This window comes from Scophthalmus maximus, chromosome 18, assembly GCF_022379125.1.
Source record: "Scophthalmus maximus strain ysfricsl-2021 chromosome 18, ASM2237912v1, whole genome shotgun sequence".
Classification (NCBI taxonomy): Eukaryota; Metazoa; Chordata; class Actinopteri; order Pleuronectiformes; family Scophthalmidae; genus Scophthalmus; species Scophthalmus maximus.
Genome location: NC_061532.1, coordinates 4,192,890 through 4,210,972, shown reverse-complemented (window position 1 = coordinate 4,210,972; position 18,083 = coordinate 4,192,890). Strand labels below are relative to the sequence as shown.

The window sequence follows — 18,083 nt, the reverse complement described above, 5'->3', positions numbered from 1 at the left end:
TGTGGACATATGAAACATTTTTGGTACCCATAAAATTGAACAGGCCAAATTATGGTTATTCCTGTATTGCTGTGAAAATGACACTGGAAATAATGAATGGCACAAACAGGGTCAAATGTACTGTGGCTGCTGAAATGAAAAGTTCAGTGTCTAAAAATTTACATTGTGAGGGTTTTTTTTACAATTATTAGTTTTTGTCTGCACCTACTATACATAGTTCCACGATGGCTTGAGAATTATTTTTCAAACTAAAATGATCAAGTTTTGAATCAAAAGGGCTTTAAACTTTAAGCTGATCAAAAATTATCAATAACTGAAAATATGAATATTCCTCTTTGTATTTACAAAATAATAGCTTAATATTGTAGCTTAATCAAGGCTTCAGTACTTAAGATAAGGCTAAAATAGGGGAAGTGAACAAACAACAAATAGAACAATTCGTACGCTATGACAATGCTGGGCTCTACTCATGTGTTGCTGCTGTCGACAGAAACATAATTCAGGGCGTTTCATTGAAAACCTCAAATCAGTCTCATTATCATGGGCATCATGTGAGATCTTAGCAGGCCTCTAGCAAATAATGTAATCATTTGCTGATAATGTAAATACCAATAATGTAATAAAAATGGCATGTAACTTCCCGTTACTTCAACAGGAGGTTATTGCATTATTCGGTTGAGCCTATTTTTTCAGAACCCGATAATGTAATAATTTCCCAATATTGTAATGACTGGGTCGATTTTGTAGTAGCATGCCACCAATGATGAGTTAATGTTTCGGTTTGTGTTTTGTAAATTAGTCATTATTCTCAAATTAGCAAAGCTATTTGATTCATCTGACTCCTATGTTCAGTGTGTGTGTGTGTGTGTGTGTGTGTGTGTGTGTGCGTGTGTTTGTGTTTGTGACTCCTGCTTGTTGCACTCGTTTCCTTTTTTTCCCTTATAAAAGAAATGGTTCGAGGAAAATGTTCATGTGCCAAAATAGAAACAAACATTGAGAAAAGATATTCTTCTCCTGAAGCCTCTGTTTCCATGTGTCCGCAGGTTCTGCACCATCTCTGGCTCCTTAAAGGACACAGCGCCAGCCAAAGAAGCTCACATCGAAATGTGAGCAACGTGCTCGAGACTGTGTAACCTCCTTACCTCTTCTACGTTGGACAGTTTTGCCTTGTTTCCTGACCTCTGTGTCGTGCACTTACCCAGTCACATGCTGCCTCTCATGTTCTATGACGTCATCAGCTGCTTGCTTTGTACAACCGAGCTGGATTTCCCCCGCCTCCTTGTACTCCGAAACACATCTTTCCCACAAGGTTTCCCTTCAACTGTGGAGCGGTGGGTCTTTACAGTGGGCACAACATCCAAGTGGCGTGTGTGAACTACTTTCTGATTCTGTTGTTTTCCAGTATTAAAGACACAGTGTCACTTATGCTTTGAAAAAAGAAAAAAATCGTGCTACTGGCCGACTTACGGCTCGACTCAGGTTTCCGAAATTGAGGCTTTTCAGCAATTCATATCAGGATCTATAACTGTCTGTGAATCCAAACCTTGCAAAGAGAGTATATATGCTTTAAAAGTGTAATTGTTTTTATTTTTGACTGCAAATTAAAATGGAAAAAAAAACACATGATGTGAGCTATGTCAAATTGGGTTTGGGCAAAACTGTCAAGCTTAAAGTTTTATTTTTACTATACAGGCTATTGTGTTTTGTATTCCACCCCTATGGCTTGTGTACAGTGGAAATATTCTGACCAGCACTTTATTAGGAACACTGAATGTGGCAATGTGGATCTCAGTGTCTGGACCATGGCGTGATTGTTGGCGTCTGACTGGTCGGAGTATTTGCGAAACTTCTGTGGATGGAAACATCTTGTTGATCACAGAGAAGGAAGGAGAACGGACAATGAATAACTCACCCAACCTTGAGAGGGATGGTTACAACTGCAGAAGATGCCTTCAGGTTCCACTTGTGTCAGTTCTGCTCAGGCTGCAGGCGTTAGGATCATAATTTGGAGTCAACCTCATGATCTGTTGCTTGTGTAGTGGTTTGGAGTATTTTCTTGGCACACTTTGAACCTTCGATACAAATCAATCATGGTTTGAATGCCACTGTGTATCTGAGTATTGTTGCTGACCACCCTCTTCCCTTCATGGACACAGTCTGCAATCTTCCATCAGGATAATATTCCATGGCACAAAGCAGTAGGAATGTGAAACTGGTTTCATGAAAAGAGAGTTCCGTGAACTTTATTGTCCTCCCCTGTGGAACCTTTCAGATGTGGTAGAACAGGAGATTGGCAGCATCAATGTGCAGCTGACAAAGCTGCAGAGATGACGTGACACGGTCATGTCAACGTGAAGCAGAAGCTCAAAGAAAAGTTTCAAACATGTTGTGGAATCCATGCAACAAAGAACTGAGGCGGAGGAACTATCCAGTGCTAGAAGGTTGTTCCCAATTAATTGTTATGTGAGTGCATTTCAAAAGTCACTAAATCTCATCAGCTCCTAAACTGTGCACAAGGAGACAATCAATGATTGAAATCAGTGAAACTGAGATTTTGACATTACATTTACAAAGGATTGCCATTCTACTAAGGAGGTTATGTTTTCATTGCATTTTGTTTGTCTGTCCTTCAGCAGGATTACAAAAAAAAGCTTTCAACCGATTGAAGGAAATTCTTTGGAGGGGTGGGGTATGGGGTGGATCCAGATAAACGGGCGCATCCAGGATTTTTTTTTTTCTTTATCACAACATGCAATATGGTGATGAAGTGGCCGATCAGCCTTGGCAGACATATGCACTCTCCGAGTCCCCTCTTTTCTATTTATTCCTAAGATAAGATAAGATAAACCTTTATTTGTCCCACAATGAGGACATTTGGGCATTACAGCAGTAAAGTGTATAGAAGAATATAGAAAGAAATTTACAAAAAGGGTTAATATGTACAAAATATAAGAAAATAACAACATTAAATAAAAACGGTATATAAATACTATATACAGAGCAGTAGCAATAGTTGCACATGGTGACTAAATATAAATATTGCACAATTTGTCATTGCAACTTTAAGTGTATCACTGAATTATTTTCAAAATTATTATTACGTTTTCCCGAAATGAGTGCTCAAAATTAAGCTTCACCATTCATGGTTTAACACTTCACATGAAAACAGACACAGAATTAGTCCCCCTTCTGTGGAAAACCATTCAATATGCACTGTTTAAAGTTTAGTGTTACACATAGTCAGATACGGCTATCTGCGACTTCCTGGACAAAACCTGGAGGGCTGCCGTCTCCGAATACATGAGAGTGATTACTTCAGAGCAGAGCCCCTTGAGAGAGAGCGTAACGAAACCTCCCTTCACTTCAATGGACCAGTTTTTTCCCCAGCAATGGCGGGAAATGGAGCCTCTCAATAGTTCCCGGAAGTGAGCAGCAGCGCATTAGAGTGGCCAGTTAAGTTCATTTTTCATTGAATGGTATGATATTTTGTAACTTTAGTTCCATAAAGTGTTGTTTTTGGGGGAATTGAACAATGCATTCTGATGTTATATTCCAAATGGCCTCATCTTTTCCCCTTTGTCATTCCGCATTTCCTGCATAACGTTACCCACCTCCTTGTGTGCTAAATAGGTGTCCTCTGTGGCCTATAGTCAAAGCGGCATCTTTGTCACGACTGAATCACTTGAACACCAAGCATACCGTGCTATCACCTGCAGCATAAGTACTACAGGAGCTTGTTGAAAAGATGATCAGAAGCTAGTGAACATGTGGTTTAGACGGAGCAGGGATCGGAAGGCATTGCCAGGCGAACCCACGCTCACTTAAAGATAGACAAATTCAAACTTGGAGCAATCGACATTCACAAGGACTGGGAAAACAGCAGGATCACAAGGGCGTTAGGTAGAGGCAAAGGCGACACCTTACCAAGCTGTTGTAAAGGACGTCTGTACATTGCTGGTGGAAGTAATTCCCTGGGCAGTGGATGCAAACATTGGAGGGAAAATTCCGTGTTAATGGAACTTAAATACTGGAGGTTTTAGAAGGAATGTTGTGTTAAGTGCCACCTTCTTCTACAGTCCAAGTAAACAAGCTTGCTGTTCTAGCTAGCGAAACATGGCCTACTGACACTATCACACAACCCTTAATTGCAGGTCCTAGCAGTCGCTAGGACATGGCCCAGAAGATTTCCTCATCTAACTTCAGTAGATGAATGCATCTTACACAAATCTGTCTCATGCACACTCCCGTCATGAATGGTGAAGGGGCACTAATTTGAAAGTACTCTCTTAAGCTTTCAAATGCCATTCAGTGGGTTGACTATTCAAAACCATCATAAACACTTTTACCTTCAAACATGATTGGACAACATCTCGTATGAACTAGTCCTGTTTCAGGACAACATGACCCTTAGTCAACTAGAACACTTATCCGTGGTCAAGGGATGAATATGGTTGCGGTTAATAAATATGTTACAGTTAAGTGCATATGTCTGTTACGGGAGGGAATCTCTGGAAAGTCACATGCTGTACACCCGTCCACCACCCAGACTTCTATACCCTTACCACCCCCATTGCTACATAAAGGACACACCGCTTCCTCTAGTGGCACTGATTGTTGGTATTGGATACAAGTCCTGATTTGCAGAAATGTCCAGTATGGAGATAATTTATTTGGCCATTGGGGTCGAAATGTATTATTCATACATTAAAAGCATACATTAGAATATGATTGGTCACTTATAACAATGGAGATATTTATGCCATTTCTCTTTAGTATCTCTGCTCTGTTACAAATCCATAATTATGTAATCTTTATGGCAATAATGAACTAGGATATTTGCATCAATGAAGAGTTTTGTTTGTCCAGGATCGTAATTGCATGAACCATACATTCAACCCATAGTTGTATGTGTTGTGATTAATACCCTTTCCAGGATAACATATTTAATTCATATCATAATGGCTGAAATGAAATGAATTTTCCTTATTTGTGAGACCGATTTTTTCTGAATTTGCACAGTGTGTGCTTTCAAACAAATGTCCTTCCACATTCAAGTGCTGTGTACCGCTACATGAAAGGATGGCATAGGTTCGTTGAGGTGATCTATTCCCAGAAAACATTGAATTTACTCTATTTTCATGTTTGGACCTTCCTCCGATACTGTGATAGATGATGTGAAAGCAATTCAATTCAATTCAATTCAATTTTATTTGTATAAATGAATGCAGTCTGTAGTATTTCCTGGTTCTATGGGCCCTCTTCTTGGAGGGCGATGCTCCACTTGCTGCAGAAGCTTGTGTGCCATTGTCTTTCGCAGCCTTTTGTAAACATGCCGCATTGACCCTCTTCTGTTTTCCTCTGTGTGTCAGCTCTCAGCGCTGTGCAGGTGCTGAGGCCTAAGTGTTTGGACATGTCTTAAACACCTGACTGGCTTCGATAATGACTGCAACCCAAGTAAGTCAGACACTCCATGGTGCCACTTGTTCAACTCCAAATGTATCCTCTACATTCACACACTGTGTCTTCCCATTAGTTCTGCAGTGTGGTTTGTATGGTTATAAATTTTGTTTTTCTCCCCTTCTTCTGAACCCGCATGGGAATATCACAGAAGTAATCGATAAGTACCCCTTGCACACATGCACAGTTCTCACCTCCACCCTTGACACCATTTCCTGTATATGTCTGATTACCTACAGAAAAAAAACATGGTTTGGGATCTGGTTAAAAATATTCAAAAGGTCAGCTGAGCTTTGGCCAGATTAATTTGCTTTGAGAAGCACTCTTACATATTCCTGCTCAATTCTATTGTCCATCTGGACGGTTTGAAAACATTTTTACAAAACCTGCTTTTGCGAGCTAGTCTTTTGTTTTCTTCGTGTGTTTGTTTGTACATTTATTTTTCCCAAGTGGGACAGAAGTGGCTTCAAATGATCTTGAATTATGATGCCAATAATTGTTTAAAAGAACGACTCTGTAATGTCTGTGGTCATCATAGGTCATCGGAACGCTCCAATCTGTGTTCTCTATCGCTCTGTATATTTTCCAGGCATGACATAACCGTTTCCGCCTTTGCTGACTATTGTCCTACCTATTGGCTGGGGCATTTGATGCTCCACACAAAGGACAGTCAATCCCAGTGTGTTGCACTTATAAAACAAGCCACAATTCATGAATGGAAGGTTCAATACACCTTGTGTGCATCATCAGATTTGACAATCTTGATTATAGAGTAACTCCAGAGCCACAGATTGAGTGGTTGTAGTCTAGAGCCAGTCAAATTCCAGAAGCTCTTACACAGTTTAACAGAAACAGTATGAGCATTTGTACAATCTTATGTTACTGGACAAAGGTGACCAAAAAGTAGTCACATTACACTGTAAAGATGTTTTTGTGTGGCGGCCACTGGGAAATGTTTTGTCAAGCGGATTTGCATGACTCCGAGAAAATGCTGTTCTTGGACCTCCTGTATAAAACTGCTGCACCATACCCTCTGCACCAGCTCAGCACTGTTTTAGTCCTGCACTGTCTGCATTGTCCCAATATGTCTCTCCTCTTTGGACCCTCTTTGAACTTGCTGCTTAAATCTAGATGCTTTGGCTTTACTTATCAATGTACAAAAATTGTGTCACATAATATTCTTTGAAAAAATCTTTTCTATCATGCATCCTATTTTGGTGGGTCAAGGAATGTTGTATTACTTAAGTCAGGTCTGTACGGGGCCGATGTCAATGCAAAAGCAACATGGAAACTGATGTTTAGTTTTCCAGGAAGCACACTGTGCTGTATACTGTGAACCAGGACTGATACACCCGAACATTATGCACAAAGAAAATCATTATAATAGGCTGCGGTGAGTTTGCTCTCAGTTCATATGAAAAATCTAAATTTTTGTAATAATCATGAGCAGGAATTTAAGGTTTTAAAGAATAAATATAAGAAACCCAACTGAGGTGAGCTGGCCTGCTGTTGGATGGTGAAGACTGAACAGATGTCTTTATTTGGCATCAAACTGAATCTCAGGTATTAGTTGTTAGTTGTTTGTAGGCTGCTGGGCAAGGAGGAGTTTCCTGAGTTGTTTTTTTTCTTTTTCTTTTTTGGCTTGTTCCAAAAAGTTATTGCACATACTGAAAATACGGTTTTCAGAATTTACAATAGAGCTAATGCTGTTTTTCATCCTAGTTTACACTTTGAATTGCTGTTGCACATTGTTTGGACTCTGCAACTCTTGTCAGGCTGCATCCCCTTAATCCTTCAAAATGTCCTCATGATAAAAACCCCTTCAAACCCCCCCCACAAGATTTGACAAAAATGTGTCCGTCAGCAACAATGGGAACTGTTTAAAACCACGGTGATATTGTGATTTGTCTATAATCATTGAAACTGTTGCTCTCGTTACTAATTGACTGCTCAAAGGAATGAGTTTGGATATCTGGTGTTGAACTAAACCGGGTTTCCTCTTATCTAACTATAATTCACTTTCTGTTCCTTTGACTTGTGGGGTGCATCAGGGGTCAACTCTTGGACCAATTTTATTTGAACTATATTCTGTATGCTCCCCTTGATCTGACAATTTGGTTGCATGCATTGGCATTGCCATGCTCCTCCAGATCTCTCAAATATAGGCACATGTGTCTGGTCAGTCCTGATGGTTTTTTTCACACAGGCATGCAATTCAATTTAAGATTCAATTCCTCGACGTCTTCTATAAGGCCTTGGGTAGTAGAAAAAAACAGTGAAATATTAATGCCTGTGTTGGCTGTCCCGGGCCCCAGGCGGTGTAACAGTCTGACCCTGTGTGTCTCCTGTTTTATAGCTGCTTTTATTCTATTCTTTCATTCTTTTATAAAGCACTTTGCGACCTAAGTTTTGAAATAAGATATATAAATAAATAAAAATGTACTTAATTTACTCAAGAACATAATTCCTGTTCCACTCAGTCTATGAACTACAGCAACAGTATAACTTCTTTTGACTGAGTTATAATGTAAATGCGTGTATTTATTGATTTACTTTGATCCATTAATTCACACTGACATAAAAATAGTATAGCGTTATTCAAACGTGAAGCTGGATTTGCTGTTTTGTATTATATAAACATACAATTTAACCTTCTCGCATTGACATCATCAGAGGGGCTGTTGATGTCTCTCCGCGGTCATGAGGTGTGACTGGATGTGAAACTGCCAAGGAAGGGATGTGAGGACAGAATGGTTAAGAGCCAATGAGAGGATCTTATTTATTTGTCAATTTATTATCATGTGACGTCCATGCAGTTCACTAGGACTAAAAGTCATGCAGTCAAAAATCGTGACGCATGATTTGATATAAAAAAAAATGTTTTTGCTTCAGAATCAAGTTAGCGACAGTGCACTCGATAATTCTCCTCAGTTCATTTGGCTGTGTGACAATTTTCGGATCCATGTGAATGTGAACAATAATCTTTTCAGGCAGAAAGGTGAACTCAGAGCAAGCTCTCACTCCTGACACAGACGGCCTGGCTACTACTCACCGTTTTGTTATAATTTTGACATGAAATGATTCAAACCTGTTTTGACCAGTTGCAACATGTACAACAATCGGCATAAATCTTCTGGGGAAGAGGAATTTGTTCTGTAGTTTCAATGTTTGGCTAATGAGGTAAAGATAAATAAAATATGAAGAATATGTGTGGGCAGCAATATTTATGAGAAATCTTAACATTTTTTGAATTTTCATAAGATACACTGGTGCAAAAAAAAAAAAAAACACATTTCAAACTCTCAACTATTACATCTTTGCTGACTATACTATCAATATAACAACCACAGTGGAAAAATAAATCAGTCAATAAAATCCGGAATTTTATGTGATTTGTGCAACAACACCCTCACGCATCAATGAGACTATGCTGCAAATGTGCGTCCACTGTTGTGTATCATTCCAGTGAGGTCTTGTCGTGTTTCTGAAGTACCACATATCGCACACTGACTGTACTCTTTAATCACCTGTTTTGCGTTGAAAAACTTACTCACAGATTTTGTCCTTTTCTTGAACGAAAGTTCGAATAAACCTGCGACAATGTGCAAATACTGAGTAAGTGGGTGAAATGTGTTGTTTTTCCAGCTTCTTGTTTCGCGCCAGCATTCCCCGTTGACAGAGTGATGACTCACACTTTGAGTTCTGAAAATGATATAGTGGTATAATGATATAGAGCACACAAGGAATAGTAAGGACTTTTAAAGGCCCCTGTCTGTATTATCACCCACCTCCCACAATTTTGATATGAATACAAAAATTTGAATATTTTCTGTTATAGATGAATACTAAATTTGAAACCAAGTTTTCAGGAGCTTGGCTGTCCTCTTTCTCCGGGATGCGACTAACAATTATTGCAGATCAATCCGTGGGTTCTTCTCTCATCATTTTGTTAATGAACTGTTTCGTTATTTCCTTTATACTTTGTTTATTAATTTACTGTCCGTGTGAACTTCCCTGATGAGGCTCGGATAACCCTATGATGTCAACCATATTGACATCATTGTGTCTTAAAAAAAATCCGCTTTTGTTATGAATTTTCACACAAATCTTTGCATTTGCCTAGATGTAATGCACAAAGGCACCGACAAATTCTCAGCCTCCTGCGTTTTCAGCCGCCAAATCACCAAGGGAGATCTCTGTGTGATGATGGGAAGGCCTCTTGATTGGTAATCACCAATCTTCCTCTGGCAAGGTCAAGTCAAGTGTACCAGGACAATGACTCTCTGAGCATTGTGAATGGGGTCGAGTGGGAGGCTATTTTGACACAAGCCTCCCATTAATATATATATATAGGTCATGCTTCAGATCATCATGCGGTAACCCTGAGCAGATAACGTGGGCCTGTGCTGAATGAGACAACGCACCAGAATGAGCCAGTGTTTAATGACACTCCGGGGTCTTGAGGTTTCCTCATGTTGACTAAAATTAACCGAGCACCATGGGAATTTGGCTTCGGCAGCAGATTCGACCTCAGACTCGCCCTGTTGCCGCATTTAGTCACGGACCACAGCACCTGCTATTGAGCAACATCGAATCATGGGATTACAAGTATCACAGTCACTTGATCTGATGAATGACACTGAACAGAAGTGGGAACCGGACCCTTGCAGATGTTGGGATGTTTTCCACTGATATGGGTTGAGATTCGATACAGACAAGAGATGAACGCACACTCTGCATCCCAGCGTTGTCCGTGGTTTAGAAGCTCCTCTGTGTTCTGATTAGAGACAGGAGTACTCTCATGTTACTGAAGTAAAAGCTGTGGCGGAAAGTGACATAGCACATTTACTCTAGTACTGCACTTGATAAGTTTTGAGCTACTTTACTTTACTCGACTGCTTCCAGTTTATGCAACTTAATACTTTAATTTCACCATCATGTCAGATGGAAACATTTTACCTGCTGCTGCACCACATTTATTGGACACCTATAAGTTACTTATCTTATCAAGACTATACATTGAAAGAAAAATCATGTATGTTTGTATCATATACTTTACGAAAGGATAAACCAGTGGTTTCGAACATTTTGGACCTGGCCCTTTAGTCAGGGCATCTGGTCATGTCTCACATGTTTATGAGTTTGTTAGCGTTTCCCCTCGAACCCTCTCACATGTAGATAAGACCAAAGAGTTTTTGCTTACCCCCTCTCATCTCATGACATCTCAGATTTATCTGGTGAGCTTTTGGAGGGGCCCGAACCCTTGGTTAGGAGCCACTGCACTAAACCATTTTACTGTATATATATATATATAATTGATCACAGATGAAGGCCAGGTGGGATGATTGTGTTCCCCTGCTCCAGCACATGACTTCTTACTGAAGTCCGAAACCAAAATGCCAATTGCTTGAGCAAAATCTTCCGCAGTTTACATTCTGACTTCATGTGCTCTCTTTGTCAAGGCTGGATAAAAGACTTGTGGACCTCAATGTTTATGCCTTGTTTACCTTCACAAACTGTGCAGTATGTGCCCCGTACAGCCCATATAACTGTCTGGCTTTCCTTATATTTTGCCCCGGAGTCCCTAAAAGCCATATAACTACCTGCCAAAGTTGCATTTTGAGGCAGTTTGTAACTTCACTGGATCAAATCTAGATTGTGGGAAAGGATGCTCTATTAAACAAGATCTGTGGATTAGACTTTAGAGAGCTTTTGTTGCGCTTTAGTGATGTGCATGTCCAAAGAAACTCCCATAAACAAGATCCAACTAAATTAAATTTAAGCACTGCATCCTGTGAAACCACACGGTGTACAGCTTCTGAGACTATGTGGATTAGGGGAAAGCTGCACAATCAGAACACCAATATGTCCTTATCTTTATCTTTATGTTATTTCACAGGGACAGTGCATATTAATAAACATTTCTGTAAATATACCCAATTTAGCCAAAAGGCTAACTTTCATCTGCATACGTGATTATGTTAAATCGATAAGGTCATGTAAAGAAATAATGCTTCTTCCCCCGAATATCTTGTATATCAATGTGTAATGGTGAACATGCTTTTTTTTTTTTTTTTTAATATATAAATAAATAAATATATAAATAATAAAAAACCTTACAAACACACACTGTATACAAAAAAAGTGAGAGTCACATAACAGAAAGGTGTTGACACAGAGCATCCTAGGACAAGACATCAGTTACAGTGGTCCCGCAAAGACACAAAACGTCAAAGACATGAATGCAACCTTCTTCTATTGAATGACACTATTAAACATGTGTGGTCTTCAGTGACTGTGTTCCTTTGCACAAGAGCATGTTGCCCTCTAGAGGCAAAGTATGTGAACGACATAAACAATTTTTTTTTCTACAACTGCAGAAGCAGAGAATGTGATCTGTTTTGTTTTTTTCCTTACATGACCTTTGACCCGTGTACATCCGCTTGACTCTAGGAAACACTGTAAGAAAAAAAAATATAAATGATTGTGAGGCAACCCATAGATCTGGGGATATTGAACAGCAACAGAAAACCAAGAACAGTGAAAATAAATACAATTTGTAACAATAATACAGTAAAAGTTATATAGATTTTAATTAAGGAGTGATGGCAATAAAAGACTAAATGAAGGGAAAGTGTGTCCCCATTTGCTTACAGTCAGACATGGTGTCAATTCTTTTTAAAAAATTAACATCAAATGCAATTCAAAGACTCATTAGGATTTGCTGATGTGAAGCATCAGCTACTCTTCCTGGGGCCCACACAAAACATTCAAAACTAGAATGGCACTCATCAGAGTGCAAACCTACCCCACGGCCCAACCGTCCCCTTATGAAGACACATTTTAATCAGCTAGATCCAGCTAGATCTATTTGGATCTGCACCAAACTGCACACACTCATAGATATCAGTCCACTAAATACAGTATGCCTGATTTTTAAAAATCAACACCCATGCTCTATTCCCTGGGAAAACGGAGAACATTTCAGAAACCTCTCTCACAATGTTTTAAGGGAGCGAACATTTTTTTGGAACCCACCCCCGTGTCTTTATCCAAGCTAAACATTTTATGGGTTCCATGTTTCATGGAAATCATGAAAAAATAAAAATATAATTTTTCATTAATAAATAAAAATGATAGAAAAAACAGAGGAGGAATAGTGTTGAATAAAAAAGGTGCATGAGAAGTTGCATGCATGTGTAACTCAAGTGTACTGCAGTTCTGTAGTTTACACAATCATGACAAATGAATCACACTGCACATTGTCATCTGTGACCACAGTCACTTTTCCTCTTTGTCTCTTAATTTGTCTGTTACAAGCTCAAATCACGGAACAGTTTGAACGCCAAATAAAAATTAAAGCTGCTGGCTGCACTGAACCCCCCTCCCACCTTTGTGCACGTTGGAGACGCACTTCCATTGCACACACAACTCAGAACCTGTGTGATCTTTGGGTTCTTCGTGAAGGAGCAGACTGCTGTGTTGTGTGAATGCATCATGCACATGAAAAAAGTCACGCTTTGTTAATGGCAAACAAGGTGTTGTGTAACAGTGCCACTGGTGAAAAGGGAAAGAGCAGAAAGAGACAGAGAAGATTCTCCTGAACAACAGTGTCTGAACAAACACAAGTTTCCTTGGGCTCGAATTGACACACACACACACACACACACACACACACACACACACGGAAAGACAAAAATTGTATTCAAGCAGAAGTGAGGCTTCTTGTGTTAAAAACTGTAGTAGTAAAAGTGTAAATAACTACTTAGGTTACTATATATATACATATATATATATATATATATATATATATATATATATATATATATATATATATATACACACATACATATATATATATATACTTATTATTATATCACTTAAGTAGGCTGGTCTGAGGCATGAGACTCCCAGGCTGACAATGAGTCCGACTCCTGCGCTCTAGGTGGTGCAATTGCTCTTTGTCTGAGGTGCTCAATCACCTTCAGCATCCCAAACGTGAGAGCATGAATGGCAGCAAGTATAAGAATTATATGAATTTCGGGACTTCTTTATACACACAGTGACACTGCACTGCTCAATTTTGTCTATTCCTTATCCTCCACTCCCTCCTGACAGTTCCTGAGATATCTGCACCCAGACACACACAACCCCCCCCCCAACCCCCATCATTGTACTGCACTGTATTCACCATTCTTGGCTTCCTGTGTGGGTGGAAGTGTAACTGCAGGACGGTGGTTGCATATGCGTGCACAGTGTGAACACGCGGCGGGTGTCGGCGGTGTCGGTGATGGTGCTGATGCGGGCGGCAGCGGTGGCCTCCCAGCTGTTGCTGGTACGGACCACAGCTGTATAGCAGCAAAGGAGGAAGGCTGCCAAGGAGGTGAAGAAAATACACGACACAATACAAAACATACATTTCAAGGATTTGATGAATATTTCCTTTGTGAAGAGATTCGGGCAGGAGGAGGGGGGGAGATGGAGTTTGTGGAGCAACAGCGGCCAAGAATTAAGAAGCTCCTCCATCTCCTCTTTCTCACCTCTCTCGTCTCTGCCAATTGTGCCTTTACCATTACCTCCACCACAGACGTTATGATCTCACGCCTGTCTGTCAAGAAAACACAGAAAGTTTTTCCACGAAGCTTGTTGGTTCGATAATTTTTTTAATATAATTTTGGGTTTTTTCTTGGTCTTCTGACTTCTTCTTTTTTTCTGTTTCACTCTGGTCGTTTCTGTTTAGTAACTTATTTGTGATCTGTGTTTCGTATTTTCTGTTTTACTTTGTAGTCACTTCCTGTTCTCCTGTGTCTCAATTGGTCACTTTACGTTTTCTTGTGATTGCCTGCACCTGTTCCTAATGTGTCTCACCTGTGTCTAATTATCTCGGCCCTCCTCTCTATATATAGTCTCCGTGCTTCAGTTTGCCTGCTTTGTTCCTGCGCTGCTCCCCAGTGATCCCTGTCCATGTGCCTCCGGTGTTGCCATTTGTTCTACTGCCTGAGTTGGTGTTTAGGTTCACCTGAGTTGGATCTTCCCTTCAGTGACAGTAAGTCCATGGTTAATTCCTTTTTGCTTTTTGGTTACTTTTCATTAAACTGCCTTTTGCCTTTACCTGCGTTCGGGTCCTGCTCCATAATCTTGACCGAACCAATTAAAGTTCGTCACAGATCCAGACAAAAAAGTGGATCCAGTGACTGTCTTCGCTTTCTTTAATATTGTCGATGTTTTTGACATGTGTACAAATGTAGCAATGCTCAGAGGGCATATCATAACCCCTTGCCCTGTAAATAATGACTGAAACTGTTGGACATAATCCCTACCTGCTCCTGGACCAGGATCCACTTTAGACGGCAGAGACCATTTAGATAAGCCACTTTTAAGTCCTTTCAATCAATGCTTCTTCAGGAAAAATATAATATAACAATTTTTGACAGCTATAGCATTACAGTTTGGATTTTATAAAACACAAGTACAGTGTGTATCATACGGTTGGTGTGGTGGTTCGCAATATTGCCACACATCAAGACGGTTCTTGGTTCGAATGCAGGTTCAGTACATCCCAAGGCCTTTCTGTGTGCAGTGTGCAAGTTTTCCCCGTGTATGCGTGGGTCCTCTCCTGGTACTCTGGCTTCCTCCCACAAGCCAAAGACATGCAGATTGTGGCTATGTGGATTGGAGATTCTAAATTGGCCATGAGTGGGAATGTGAGAGTGAATGGTTGTTTTATCTCTGTATGTCGGCCCAGTGATGGACTGGCAATCCTGTCCAGAGTGAAGACCGCTGCTCGCCCAATGTCAGCTGGGTTTGGCTCCCGCCTCCCTGTCACCCTCAAAGGATAAAGCGGTATAGATGATGGATGGATGGATATATATCTTACGTAAATGTCAACATGGCTGCAATCAGATTATCCTATCCAAAAAGAAAATCCATTACACCAAATACAACATGTATCCCTTTCGTACTCTTCTGTGTAAATTGTTCTAGATAGTAATAATAGTGTAATAGTTCAAGAATGAATAGCACACATAAACATTAATCAAATAGGCAGAAGTTGCTTTAAATGCTAATTTGTAATTAAGTTCTTTTTTTTATGCCTTTAACTTGGATAAATGCAGGGAAGCTTTGCTTACTTTGCTTTGGATATGTGACCCATTTGAGCTCTGTCCGATTTCCAACTCGAATCATTTCACACCTTCATATTGATCCATAAAACCACCATTTTGTTCCATTCGGACTAGAGTCATTAGTCATTGCCAAAGAGCACTCAGGTGGATGTAATTTGTTGAATAAGAATGTCAAGAGCAGCTATTTCGAGTTTTTATTTTGTAGAGACAAACCTTATTTCCTTGTGATCTTGACATTACAGGATAGTTCATTGGTATTGTTTACAAAGTGTGCCTCGTGTTGGCTCTGGAAAACATGTTTGTCAGTTGTCACTTACTGGAAAATTTGAACATAAATCAATTTGCTAAGAACTACCTAAAACCACAAACATCTTTGGAAGGAAAAAATATTGCCCGAGTACTTTGACTTTTTTAGTTTGGTCCATGTCCTATCTACTAACATGGTGGAGGACAGGTTTATGATCTATACTGCAAAAGGGCACTATGGGGCTTGATTTTTGGGAAGCCATTTTGGGGAAACAGCTTGCTAGCTTTTTTTTTGTAAACATGTTTAAGATGCTTTTAGGTTTTTAAGCTAATAGTTAGTTACCGATTTTCCTAAACTTCTGGAATGCTGCGTGCAGTCAACAAGACAAAGCTAGCCACTAATGGTACCCTGTTAAATGTAGGTTGAATGTGAAGCAAAAACCACAATATCTACACAAACACCTTTCAAATTTACACTACAAATGTATGTAATTCACAACAATAGGCTTCTCTGCACATTTAGCGAGTATATCTGCCTTAAGATAGTGTTGCATTATATGTAATTTGTAACTTCGGTGTTGGTCGGCTAGTCAGTATAATTATACCACAAAACAACAAAAGTCATAAGTATTTCATTGACAAAAGCTCCTTTAATGAAAATCATGTTTTCTTTTCTTCTGTCAAATATAAAAAGATTGACTATATGCATACTATTTATATTTTCAACATCGCAGGCAGTAGAAAAAGAATTTACATTGAAAATATTCAGAGCATTCAAAAGTATAAACTGAAACTGTGACATCTCCATGTATCATTGACTCCCCATGGTTCTAGTTCTGTCTGGTCTCATCAGCCCATTGCTACAACAGCCATGTACAGTATACAGACCATGAGCCTAGGCTGAAATTCTATTCAAAATCCTTTGTGTATGTACTGAGCATTTTGATATGGCAGTCAGTGCCAGAATTAGAATTGAGCAGATGATGCAGTTTGCTTTCTGAAAAAGGATTCAGGATATATTTTACCCAGACAATTTCTTTTGTTTTTCTTGTCGTTTCTGTTTTCTATTATTTATTTCTCAATACTGATCCTGGACGTCTTTTTCCAAGGATAATTTATCACCTGCATACCTGCAGTAATGGAAGACTGCTTGTTTATGTGCTCCTGCCGTGATGGCTTGTGTTATTTCATGTAGCTGATGTTGACTTTTGAGAGATCAGAAATGTACAACTGCAACAGGTGTCACACACGTCACAAAGATATGCACTAGCTGACGCAATGTATTTGCTTTTATCTAATCCTTATCAGATAATGTGTGACAATGACCACTTTATTTAAGTTCTACCAAAGGCCCAGTACATGTTAAGTATTGGTTTTGCAATGGTTTCATGCATGTTGCTGTTTATGAGCAGCTGCAGTAGATGATTCATCTTAACCTTTAAAAAAATTCTGGACAGTATTTGAAGACTTTGGGTGAATATTAATACGTATGTAATATAACTATATTTTAAATTACACTGCCTAAAAGGGCATTCAATGTGTAAGATAACTTTTTTCTTGTTGAACTCTTTTTGTGCTATTACTTTATTTTAAAAAGTTGGTAGTGACAAACACTTTTTTAGGGTTGCAAATTTTATTTTCATGATCAATTAAAGAGCTGATCCTTTTTGATTTCAGTTAATCGTTTGGTACCCATCACAGATTCTTAAATTCTGAGGTGATACTCGTTATATTAAAAGTCCACAGATATCAAAGCAACACTAAGCAATTGGGTCAGGTTATTGAGGGTTGATTATACATGTACAGTATATAAAGTACGACATACCCAGTGAGCCCAGTCTCTCTCTCTCACACACACACACACACACACACACACACACACACACACACACACCTAGAATGACTGGCATTAAGAGAGGGCCATTAAAGGCTGGGGTTTGCCCGATGGCCAGTATACCACTGAGCTAGTCTCTGACGTGTCTACTGTGAATCTTGAGCTAGTGTCATCTAACTGAAGATAGTTGGTCGTGTGGCTTAGTGCCAAAAAGCATCGCTCAATTCTTGCGGGAGATCGTATCTGCTCAACCCAAGTTACGTGGTGTGAGACAATATGACAGTATTTAAATGTAAAAGCAACCACGCATCCACAGTGGAGTTGCTCTTCCTAAGATTTCTTCTATTCGCCCTGTAAGTTATTATTATTGTAATTTTTTAAGATGTCCTGTGTACTGTAAAAAGAACAAAAACAGATTTCAG

General features: G+C 39.4%; 1 protein-coding gene across 2 annotated transcripts in view; it reads left to right on the top strand.

The window, feature by feature from the left end:
* Positions 1 to 9,073, top strand: part of opn5 (opsin 5) — a 35,522-nt gene extending 26,449 nt beyond the window's left edge. For both annotated transcript variants that reach the window (XM_035618263.2, XM_035618265.2), the window contains 2 exons: positions 1,044 to 1,106; positions 5,370 to 9,073. In XM_035618263.2, coding sequence (XP_035474156.1) covers positions 1,044 to 1,106; positions 5,370 to 5,400 — 94 coding nt within the window. In that variant the 3' untranslated portion in view covers positions 5,401 to 9,073. The remainder of the gene's footprint in view (positions 1 to 1,043; positions 1,107 to 5,369) is intronic.
* Positions 9,074 to 18,083: the final 9,010 nt, after the last annotated feature.